General features: G+C 37.7%; 1 protein-coding gene across 1 annotated transcript; it reads left to right on the top strand.

Annotated features, from left to right (window-relative positions):
* Nucleotides 1–333: 333 nt before the first annotated feature.
* Nucleotides 334–11,184, top strand: hdac10 (histone deacetylase 10). Its single transcript, XM_053642277.1, has 21 exons — nt 334–349; nt 419–497; nt 583–717; nt 2,922–3,018; nt 3,110–3,207; nt 3,489–3,593; nt 3,693–3,761; nt 3,854–3,980; nt 4,366–4,431; nt 4,532–4,591; nt 5,450–5,539; nt 5,660–5,766; nt 5,985–6,052; nt 6,665–6,896; nt 8,372–8,462; nt 8,775–8,860; nt 9,010–9,063; nt 9,236–9,317; nt 9,652–9,843; nt 10,466–10,625; nt 10,729–11,184. The coding sequence occupies exons 2-21, from the start codon at nt 436–438 to the stop codon at nt 10,761–10,763; spliced, it is 2,016 nt and encodes a 671-aa protein (XP_053498252.1). The 5' UTR covers nt 334–349; nt 419–435; the 3' UTR covers nt 10,764–11,184.
* Nucleotides 11,185–12,313: the final 1,129 nt, after the last annotated feature.

The raw sequence follows: 12,313 nt of genomic DNA, 5'->3' as shown, positions 1-12,313 counted from the left end.
ATTAAGTTTCAATTATTGCCCTTTTATAATGTTAAATATTTAAAACCTATTTATTAAATTAAACACATCAAGTATCACACCAAGGTATCGGAATCGTATCGAATTTTGTCTATCGTTACACCCCTACAAAATAAAAAATAAAAAGTCAATTTCTAGGTTTATCAGCACAATGCACGCTAGTGGCATCTGGTGGTCAAAAGCATGAAGTGCATCAGCGTTCCCAAATCAAACACGTGTCCCTAAAAGTCGCTTCCGCCATCATTGGTCACGTGTTCATGGCAGAACGAATCAGATTCCAGCACCGATACAGTGTTTGAAGTGTTTGTGCTTTTGACACACTCTTCCAGGGGTGAGTATCAAGGGTGATGTCAGTAACAGAATTACAAAGTATTTGTATAAACGTTTTCTTCTGAATCAGAAAGCAGTTTTAGTATCATGTCTGGAACTGGATTAATCTACGATGAGGAAATGACTCGGTACAAACTTCTCTGGACTGAGTAAGTGTGAGGTCTAGATACACGTAAAATTTTGCCAAAATGTTTTTATAGACGCATTAAAGCCTTTATCATGTGTTGTGTGCAGCCCAACCTGTAAGATCGAGGTACCTGAGCGGTTAACAGTTAGTTACGAGGCACTGAAGTGCAGAGGTTTGGAACAGAGGTGTGTGTGTGTTCCCATTCGTCAAGCAACTGATGAAGAAATCCTGCTAGTTCACAGGTAGGCTGTCCTGCTATTGCAGTGTGTGTGGAATATTATTATTGGAATCTGAATGATGATGATATTATTATTATTATTATTATTATTATTATTATTATTAAGTTGAGAAAAGCATATCAAGATAAATACAATTATTGTTACCAAATCTTTTCAGGGGAAAGTAGCTAAACCCTCTAGATGGCTCCAGATGATATCAAAGCACTAATTTGCATATTCAGTTAATTGTCATGTTTATTTGCATATCAACACTTCACAAGAAAAAAAAAAAAAAACAGATTTCTGACAACACTTAAAGGGGTCGTATGATGCTTTTTAACGCTTTCCTTTTCCTTCAGCGTGTAACGTACCTGTTTTCTGCATGTATAAGATCTGCAACGTTACAAAGCTCATAGTCTCCTACAAAGGGATTTATTCTATCTAACAGAGAACACTGCTCCAGACCTGCCTAAAAACACCTCGATCCAAGTCCAGATCTTACTTCCGCAAACGTCTACGTCACAATTTGAAATATCGGCATAATGCCGCCATAATGTTTTACATTTTTAACTCATAATTTTTTTTAAACTGTATTTTATGTTCTAACTTAAGGACGTAAAGATGTTACAGTGAAGGAGACGAATTAAACTGTTATAACATCGTAGCTGAAAGGTAAGAGAGTTACAAAATCAAAACTTACCGCTGTGAAACGTTCTGCCTAAGTCGTGCTCGTAAAGTTGGTTCTGACTGATCTGCTCGATCATCCGCGTTTTCAGAATCTGACTCGGGCTCGGACTGATACGGTAAAACCTACGACATTATTAACTGTGCTTATAACTGCTTTAGAAGCCTTGGAAGCCGAAGCTCGCGATTATGCTAAGCGGTAATTTGCATTTCTGACACATGCTAGAGGATTTCGGCCAATCACAATGCAATGGGCCAGCTGGCCAATCAGAGCACTCTGGGCTTTTCGGAAGGAGGGGCTTTGAAGAAACCGGAACTCAGTCGGAGCGTTTCAGACAGACTGGGAAAAGAGGTATTGCAGTGTGTGAAAAATAATGTGTTTTTTGAACAATAAAGCATGTTAAACTATTCTATTACACCCAATAAACAAAATAATGAACTTTTAAAATCATATGACCCCTTTAAGCCGTATCCAGATGAGATTTAATTTACATAGGGTCCTGGGCTAATATCTAGTTTTTTTTTTACAGGTGCTTCTCTGTGGTTTTATCTTCACCTGAATCAGCCATGTTGTTGTTTTTCTCTGCCCTGTATGGAGAAAATACAGGTTAAATTGCCTGTATTTTTCACAAAACTCAGTGGTCTTCTGATCGTTTTACTCATGGCATGCACATGCCCATGATTTTCTGTGCAGGCATCACCTCACATCTGGAAAAAAAAAATATATATATGTTTTACTGCTGCGACTTGCTGTAGTAAATTTCATAGCACGTCTATCAGTGACCATCCTCCAGATGTTAAACCCTTCCCGAGTTGCAAAATGAAAAATGGATGCTTCTTGTATACTTTGAGGTTATTATTTTATCGAATTGTTACGTTTTTACCGGAACCTTGGTTCACCCCTAACTGAAATACGTGCCAATGTCTCTTCTCTACCCCATTGCCAATTGCCCCATTACCCCATTGGAAGGTATTTTGTGGCTGGATCGTGATCATACATGCAATCACATGTGAAGTAAGCATGCAGGATCAGGAAGGCTCTCAGTAGGGGTGACTTCCCCATTCCCATTGCGTTTAAAAGAACTGAGCATCCACAGAGATTTTTGCCAAAATGCCAGTAAACTCTATGAAGCATTTGCTAGTAAGAATCATTGACACCTCAAAGCAAGAAATTACTTCCACCAGGAGGAAGCTCAGAGAATATCTGTGATTTCATTTTACGAGGAACTTGTAGCGAAGGCAAGATGAGTGTACTGTTCAATACTGTTTAATACAGTTTTAACTCTACCTCACATCTTAGCTAATGTTCTGTAAAATTTGGCTAGTCATATGAAAGTTTGGTAAGAATAGGTTTACTATCTCAAGTATAACATTCACTAAATGTAATTTAAAACCAGACTTGAGTCAAACAAGGTGTTGAGTTTAGGACAAAGTCCACCTTGTTAACTCGTTAACTCTGTAAATGTTATACTTGCGACATGAAAACACTAAAATGTGACATGTGCAGTATTCATTTCCTGTCTCGTTTTGTGTGCTCTGTGCAGTAAAGAGTATCTTGAAGCTGTGAAACAAACCCCACACATGAGCTTAGATGATCTCTTGACCTTCACTCAGCAGTATGGTGACGTTTATTTTCATCCCGTAAGCCTCAATATTACAGGACACCAGCAGCGATAAAACTTTTTTTTGCTTGTTTTCACAATCATGCTCATGATCCCTGTTATATTTGTAGAATATTTACCACTGTGCTACGCTGGCGGTTGGTGCTGCACTGCAGCTGGTGGACAACGTTATGACAGGGAAAGTGAGGAATGGAATGGCTCTTGTAAGGTAAATGTCAAGGCTGGAATTCTGTGTACTGAAGCTGTTATTTATAATTTGAGTCATTTGTGTTATTTAAGTGTCCTTAGAGTCTCTTCAGTTGTCCATTAAAATGTCATCCGAATAAAAACTACCTAAAATGTCCACCTAAGAATTCACTGTAGAGGATTTAAGATTTACTTGAAGTAAATTTAAATAAATTTGGTTGTGTTTTTTTTTACCCATGTAATACTGTTAATTATCCCTAATTCTTTGTCTCTCTTTGTTATTCTGTCCTGTGTTGTTTTCAGGCCCCCTGGTCATCACAGCCAGCGGAGTGAAGCCAATGGTTTCTGCGTGTTCAACAATGTGGCCATAGCTACACTCTACGCCAAGAAACACTATAACCTCAACAGGTATCGAGTAGACTATGGCATGAGAGATAAAATGGTGTTAGCTTGTGCCACTGGAAATGAGCCTCTGGCTGTAGCCTTAAGTGGTTTTCATGTGTTCAGGGTGTTGATCGTGGATTGGGATATTCACCATGGACAGGGAGTGCAGTACTGCTTTGAAGAGGATTCCAGGTGAGTATGTTTCTACGAAATCAGGGAGTGAAGATCAAACCAGGCACTTTGTCCTACTCACCGCTCTTTTTCTTTCAATTTCTGTCTCACAGTGTACTGTATTTTTCATGGCATCGCTATGAGCACCAGCGTTTCTGGCCCAACCTTGCTGAGTCTGACTACGACAGAGTGGGGAAAGGCAAAGGAGCTGGCTTTAACATCAACCTGCCCTGGAATAAGGTACTGTTCTCCAAACTTCACATTGAGACGATGGTATACCAGATATAGAAGTGAATACCCTCACAATCTGAAATTCCTCTTGGTCATTTAAAAAAAACTCAGTAAAAATGTACCCAATTAATGAACTACTGTCCAGTGCTAAAACAGTAGAAAATGTCATTCTACAGTTAGCAATGATCAATTAGCATTGAAAGTAAATGCACTGACTATTCAGATGCAGTGAGGTTTAGTTATCATTATAGTAATTTTTTACTGACTTGGCATTTAATAAAGCAATTGAATAGTCTACTGTAATACAAGTGATTTGTTGTCATGAGGACACCATGTTTATTTTGTGACCAGTAAACATGTTTTAGTTTCTTCTATTCCCTGTTGTTTTCCCCAGGTGGGAATGACCAATAGTGACTACCTCTCAGCTTTTTTCCATGTTCTCTTACCCATCGCATATGAGGTAACTATTAAAGGACTTTGTAAAAACTCCATTTTCTGAAATGTAAGTGCTTGTATATTTGCACTAGTGAAACTCCTGATCTTATATCATGTTGTTCCAGTTTGATCCTGAGCTGGTGTTTGTCTGTGCAGGATTTGATTCTGCCATAGGAGATCCAGAGGTGAATAATATTTCCAGTTTATTCTATGCCATAATCTCCAGTGATCATATGTTTTAGCTGGACTTTATGTAGGTTTGCAAAACTAACTTCTTTATAGTGTTTTTTTTTTTTTTTTTTTTTTTTGCAGTTTTCTGAAGTTTTTGAAAAGTAAAATGTTCACACTTAATTTGAGTTATCATTTGTTTATTTAACCCATCAGTGTTGGAGGCAATGCAAACCTTGCTCTAATAACGACCTGCTGAACATGGATCGAGGGCAAGAATGAGCAAGCTTAGCTACATTAGTGAGAGAGCTGCGAATGTGCATGATTAAGCATATCGGTCAGGGGTGTCCAATCTTATGCAGGGTGCAGGTTTTCATTCCAACCAAGCAGGAGCCACATCTGATTCCACCTGTTTAATTAGTCGATCTTTGCTTTTAATAGACTCAGCTGTGGCTTCTGCTTGGTTGGAATGAAAACCTGCACTCACACCAGTCTTTTCCAGATTGGATTGGACACTCCTGATATAGGTTAATTAACCTGTGGCTTTTCTGAAATGGAATAAACCTAAAAAAAAAAAATGTGTTTAAAGTATACTTTGAAATATTTAACAAAAAATACCACTTTTACATGTTTTAAATAGTTTTAGGAACAAAATATACTGGTATAGACTACTTTTACAATATATTATTATACATTATATAGTAGTTATTTTATGTATAAATCATGTACTATGTGGCGGGGTCTACAAGGATCACTCAGAATATGCTAGGGGTCCACCGCTGATTAAAAAGGTTGACAGCCACAGTCCTAATTTCCTAAGGTAAAAGTTAAACTTCTGGTGAAAGTGCCAATTGTGTATAATTGTGTTTTTCCAGGGTCACATGTGTGCTTCTCCAGAGATTTTTGGCCACCTTACCCACATGTTGATGTCTCTGGCTGAGGGCAGATTGTGTGTTGTCTTGGAGGCATGTACACTGCTGTAAATCTACATACAATACATGCGCTTGTATTGTGTTTGTATTTACTGTATATAGTCGTATGTAGTAATGTACAGTAGTAATTCCTCCACTTTTTCTGTGTCTTAGGGCGGATACAACTTGACGTCTCTTGCTCAGTCAGTTTGCCAAACCATACAAACTCTGCTTGGCGATCCAACACCAGTGCTGAATGATATTGGTCCCCCGTGTCACAGGTGGGTTTAGCTGCAAGTAACATAGTTTATCATGGAACTGATTTCTGCTTCTGTGGAGATTTGCAAGGAAAGGCTTCATGCTCTGGTCTGTTGCAGGCAGTACTAAAAGCAGATGATTGAATTATTTGCTTCATATTAAAAGCAGAAGAAAATATTAAGCATATCTAACAGCATGTGTCTGAAATAGCATTCATTTCTCATATGTTCTCACTCTGCAGTGCTCTGGAGTCTGTTCATAATGTTCGAGCTGCTCACCAGAAGAACTGGGGCTGTCTCAAACACATGGGTATATATATATTTTTTGGATTTAAACATTAAAATGCAATTCAAAATAAATGCAAAAAATATTTTTAACTAGGGTAATATTGGATGACTGGATGAATATTGGATCATAGGTGCCTCAGCCACTTTATTAGGAACACCTGCGCATTTATGCATGTCAATCATGTGGCAGCAGCACAGTGTATAGAGTTATGGAGATCCAGGTCAAGAGCTTAATGTTCACATCACACATCAGAATGGGGAAACTGTGATATCGGTGACGTTGAATATGGAATGTGGTTTGAACCCATGACACGAAGAATTAAGGCACTTGTGGGAGCAAAGGCAGGTCCTACCCTGTATTAATATGGTGTTCCTAATGAAGTGGCCAGTCAGTATATGTTCAACAAATACATGAATATCTTGCTTATTGTATTTGGTGTTCACAAAAAAATAAAGCTTATCCCTGACTGATCAGTTTGAGCTTTAACTAGTTGTGTCACTCTCTCACGCAGAACTTTTTTATTGTTCCCTTAATATACAATATCGAAACATATTGCAAATGTTTCAAAAGTTGCAATGTTCAAAAGTATGCAAATAACATATATATGATTTAAAGGTTTAATATGCTTTGTAGTCTGCCCTGTCTCAGAGCCAAGCACCAAGCAGTGCCGAGTGGAGGAGAAAGATGAAAAGCAGGAAGAGGAGACAAGTGAACATCTAGTCTGGCCTGAACCCTTACCTAGAGATGCACCTCCTGTGCATACGGCTGCGCTGATCTCTAAAGAAGAACAAGACTTGCTCCCAGAGGATTGTCAGCGCCTGGGTGAAATATCACCAAAGTATATTGAGGAGGCAGAGAAAATCAGGTTATTTATAGAAATTACTCTCTCTCTAATTGTCAGGGCACACACAGACCTGCCGACCTTTACAACTCAGCATTTATGAATCAGTCCCCTCCAAAAGTATTGGAACAACAAGGCCAATTCTATTGTTTTCCTTATACATTGATGATATTTTATGGTCTGCACTTATAGTGCTTTTATCCAAAGCACTTTACACTGTGTCTCATTCACCCATTCACACACACACACACCAGTGGTAGCAGAGCTGCCACGCAAGGTGCTAACTTGCCATCAGGAGCAACTTGGGATTCAAGTGTCTTGCCCAAGGACACTTCGGTATGTGGAGTCATGTGGGCTGGGAATCGAACCACCAACTCTACGATTATTGGACAACCCGCTCTACCACCTGATCCACAGTGACGTTTGGGTGTCAGATCAAAAGATGAGACGATAGATCAGAATTTCAGCTTTCATTTCCTTATATTTACATCTAGATGTGTTAAACAATTTAGAACATGACTTGACAACATGGGTTGTTTGAACCCACCCATTTTTTCTAGTTATCAAATATATTTGAATATGTGACTGACAAGTGTTTCTTGCTGCCCAGGTGTGCCCTGTTAAATTGACTGTTTAAAGAATTTATAGCTCTGAATGTCTACTCTTGGTTTCACCCGTGAAGACTGCATTTGTTGTTTAAAAGGATAAACCAACATGAAGACCAGAGAGCTGTCTATGGGAGAAAAGCGAGCCATTTTGAAGCTGAGAAAAGAGAGAAAATCTATCAGAGCCATTGCACAAGCATTGGGCATAGCCAAAACAACAATTTGGAATGTCCTGAAAAAGAAAGTATCCACTGGTGTACTAACAAACAGATGTGGAACAGGTAAAAAAAACAACCGCAAGAAGCTACAGTACAAGCATGGATAAGCAACACACACACACACACACACACACAAAATTGCAACAGTTTGGTGATGTCAGTGGGTTGCCAACTTGATGCGGTTATTGCAAGCAAGGGATATGCAACATCTAGATGTTTAAATATCAGGAAATGAAAGCTGAAATTCTGATCCATCATCTCATGTTCATCTTTGGTCTCAAACCCAAATGTCTTCAGTGTATAGCAAAAGCAAAATAATTGGCCTTGCCGTTCCAATACTTTTGGAGGGGACTGTATATTCACTGTCAGTCATTTCAGATTTATACGTGAATTGGCTCGTCTGGTCCCCAGAAGCCCGCCACCCCCCCCCCCCCCATTTCTCATTAATAATCCCACGTCTTGATTTTCCCGCTTTAACTGTACACTGATGTGACTTTTTTTTTCCTGTAAACATTTCTACTTTCCTGCATGTAAACTTATCGGTTGTCTACATCTTCAGTAAACCAGACAAGAATTCTTTTTCTGTGTTATTTATTAAAGAAATGGATTTTTTTTGTTTTTTAAACCAGGTGTCCTTAAAAAGAAAATTAAACTTGAAAATGTTTTCTGCTAACAGGAATAAACATTTTCAGGACGTGACTGATGAGAAGACTTTACAGTGCATCCAGGATGTTGTTTCACTTTTGGAGAAAATCAAGACCAGAGAGGTATAACGCTTCTAATCTATATGTGCAAACCAGAGTAATTTGATAAAAACTTTAACCACTTAAACAAAATGTACCTTCCATTAAATCAATAGATGACTGCACGGCTATCGTAATGTATTCATATATAAGTAAATGTTACACTAATGCCTCATGTCTCCTTTTTTTTTTTTTTTTGCTGTTTTTATACTCCATTATATATTGCTTTTTAATTTGCATAACAAAGAGTTTTCCCTGCTTAAAACTGCCTGGAAAGAGAAAAATGCGATGCTACAAAACTATAAACGGACAGTTTTAATGCTCCTTCATCGGCAGGTGCGGAATGGCTTGGTTGTAGTGCCTGATGTGTTCGTATCTCTGAAGTGTGCTGTGGAGCATGCCACAAACTCACTGTCTGAGCGGTATGGACTTTAAAGCATTCTGAACAAGAAATATGAGAATTAAATGTTGCTACTAATAATAAGACAGTATGGTGACCTTGAATCTGTTTATTACAGAAAAGCTTTATGGTTCTGTACACTATTATGTCTGTCTATATGCTTTATTTCAGGATTTTGGTGCTGTTTGTGGGGGATGATGATGTTCCAGTGGACACTAAAGATGGGTGGGATTTGTTTCGCATATGATGTCTCCTTTCACTGTGTGTTCACCTTGTACATTTTGGTTGCATGTACATTCACTGTATGTTCCCCATGTACATCACCATGTACCATGGACTTTATTGTAAGGTATTAAATTTTAGAACTGAAAAAAATTTATATATTTTACTGCTACAGGAGAGTGCTTTTGGTGCAAATCTGCAAAAAAGAGCCTGAAGGAGTGAAGTCTCTCTATCATGTGCCTGTGTGTCTGAACAAGGTGTGTATTAATATACTATTATAAGCCATTAGTGATATCATTCAGATATTTCTCTACATACAGCTTGTAGTAGTATCTAAAGAACTTCATCAATAATGTTACACAATTGAAACTATGCCATTGAGTAGTTAGTCCATTATAAGTGTCTGCAGAGATTATCTTTCTGTTTGTCACTAGATCTGTATGTTTCTTGTTGTTTGCTTGTCCTTTTCTTTCTATTTATTATATCACTTTTGTTAATTGCAAGAAATATGCTATTACTAATATGTTGTCCCGCTGCAGGGCAGAATAGCATGGTATAGCATAGTAAAATCTCTTCCTCTGCTTTCCCCAGGGTGTGTTCTCCAGTGCGAGTGTCATGGCTGCAGTGTTGGGTCTACTCCTGCCCCTAGCGTATGAGTTTAATCCAGGCCTGGTGCTGCAGGTTGTGGCAGAGGGCAGTGGTGGGTTAGATGTGCGTGTCTGGGCACAACTCACCAGCCTGCTGCAGGGGGTAGCACAGGGCGCAACTCTGGCACTTCTCAAGGTATGTTGTAGTAAGGCATACGCTCATTCCCCTTTTTGAAAGGGACCCATGCACACTATATTAACACTGACTGACCGATTAGCTGTTTTCATACCTTGTGACTTAAGTTAGGAATGGACAGTTTATTTAAAATGGATAAGTTATTCAGTTTACTTTCAATAAATCATTTTTGTAGGTTGTAATGAATAGTCAATTATAATATATATATATATATATATATATATATAATGTGTGTGTGTGTGTGTGTGTGTGTGTGTGTGTGTATATATATATATATATATATACATATAATGTATTATAGATGCAGCGATACTAAATTTCTCAGCTGGTACCGATAGTTCTGCCTTTTATGCCTTCTTTGAAATTAGTAATAATTAATTCCAAACTTCTGACAGAAATGCAAATAAAAACTTTATTCTCTCCATTTCAACAAGTTGTTTCCCAGTAACTGGTCTCATAAACAGAAAACATATATTTTATATGGGATCATGTTTTCAGCTATGTATTTTTTAAGTGATGCTTCAATAAATATATAATTTTTTAAGTTTTTAAGAAACCTATGTTGGATAGGTATTGACATGAACTTTTAAAAAATTTCTAATGTAGTACTTTTTTAAATCAGGGCTGTGACAGAGACATGGTGAAGGCTACAGGAGTGTCTCTCTCTGGGGCTCCTGCTCCATTGCTCGGGCCTCTGGATCCTCCTCTGGCTGAGGATGTGGAGGTTATAGAGGCACAGAGACAGAGACTGCAGGAGCGATGGGGCCTCCTGTTGAACACTGGTGAGTTCAGTTTACTTTGACCATGGCTAAACATGTATAACAGTGCATGGTTAATGTGTGTGTGTGTGTGTGTGTGTGTGTGTGTGTGTGTGTGTATGCTCAGTTTCAGAAAGTGGAACACAGAGTCAGGACAGATGAAGACTCCTCCTGCTGCCATTTAAGAACTTCATCAGTATAATTTCTATAAGGAAAGAATAGAGGTTACCTAATTAATGATGTGTGACAGTTTTAATTTTTTAAATGTTTGTTTGTTTTATTTTTATTTTTTTTGAACTGGGTGGTATGTCTGAGAACTGGCTTTAAATGTTCAATGTGTCTAGCGATGTATATGTTGTTGTTATTAGAACACATTTATATGTATGGATTTGACAGATGATGAAATCCAGCATTGCCACTTAATAAAAAATGTCGAGTATTTCTCGATTTATTAAAGTAGAATGATTAACATAAAAACACTGACACTGTGAACAATTAATTTAGTAAATATACTGCTTTTAATCCTTATGTTCTGAACTTAGGTCAAAATGACACATTAAATCTTGTACATATTCCATTGTAATGGGGAAAAATGTTCTTTTTTCAAGCTTTAGAATATATTACACACATTATGTTCAGGCTGTTTAAACATGTAAGAAACCATTTAAAGTTATAACTAATCAGAAATGCAATTTCATTTCTTGTCACATGACACTCGTACCCACTGTCCCCGACCTTGTGACTGGATTGTTAGAAATATCTACAGTATGTCACTAAAAGAAATAAACATATAGTGTGTACTTTAAAATGCATGATATAAATATGGGGCAGCGGGACATTGAGTACTAAGAAAATAATAGATTATGATGGTTTCATATATACAGTGGATATTACAGTGAGATAATTTTCTTTTGGATTGGATTGTGTCATTGCTATTTAGAATTCAGCAAAAAGTTAGTTCAAGGTAAAATTGGTTTATATTAAAAATTCAGGGCCGGAGATTTCTCCTCAGGATATTCAGGATGGTCATTCATGGTCCTGACAGTAGGAGGAGGCAGAGGCAGTATGAAAAGCCAAACAGTCCATAAACATGGCAAATGTGTCTGGTTTGCAGTATTAATGCAGACTTTTATACTTAATTGTTGGCTAATAAACTAATTAAATACTACAATTACTCACATTCACAGTTTCATACTATTTAGATATTTATGGAAATTTTATGGGTAAGAGAATGGTCATCTATGTAATAATAGTAACAGATCGTCTTTAATTGACATTTCAAGTTCAAGAGGTTTTATTGTCATTTCAGCCGTATACAGTTGGTACAGTACACAGTGAAACGAAACAACGTTCCTCTAGGACCATGGTGCTACACAAAACAACACACTAACCACATGAGACAGAGCACTAAATAAGACCTACAAACATTCTAGATAAAGTGCACGTGCAGACGTGTGCTAGCAACGCAGGACAATAGGTACAGTAAGTAACAGTGTAGTGCCGAACTGTACAGAGTTCTAGTGTGGAAGTGTCAGATATAACAGGTAGTGCAGAAGATAGGAGCCAAGGAGTAACAATATGATTTAAAAATGGTATAAATGTAAACATAACATGCTAAGACTGGGTATTCAGCAAATTAGCATATACAAAATGTGATCATAGCCGTTATAGTGGTAGCAGCCAGGTAAAGTGTGTATAGTGACAGTAAATTA

This window comes from Ictalurus furcatus, chromosome 14, assembly GCF_023375685.1.
Source record: "Ictalurus furcatus strain D&B chromosome 14, Billie_1.0, whole genome shotgun sequence".
NCBI lineage: Eukaryota > Metazoa > Chordata > Actinopteri > Siluriformes > Ictaluridae > Ictalurus > Ictalurus furcatus.
The sequence above is the reverse complement of the archived record's forward strand: the minus strand, read 5'-3'. Positions and strand labels throughout refer to the sequence as shown.

Excerpts from the sequence above, each read along its gene's own strand:
- hdac10 (XM_053642277.1), top strand. The coding sequence starts at position 436 with ATGTCTGGAACTGGATTAATCTACGATGAGGAAATGACTCGGTACAAA. Across the intron at positions 498-582 it reads TACAAACTTCTCTGGACTGA|CCCAACCTGTAAGATCGAGG; the intron begins GTAAGTGTGAGG and ends TGTTGTGTGCAG. Across the intron at positions 4,592-5,449 it reads CTGCCATAGGAGATCCAGAG|GGTCACATGTGTGCTTCTCC; the intron begins GTGAATAATATT and ends GTGTTTTTCCAG.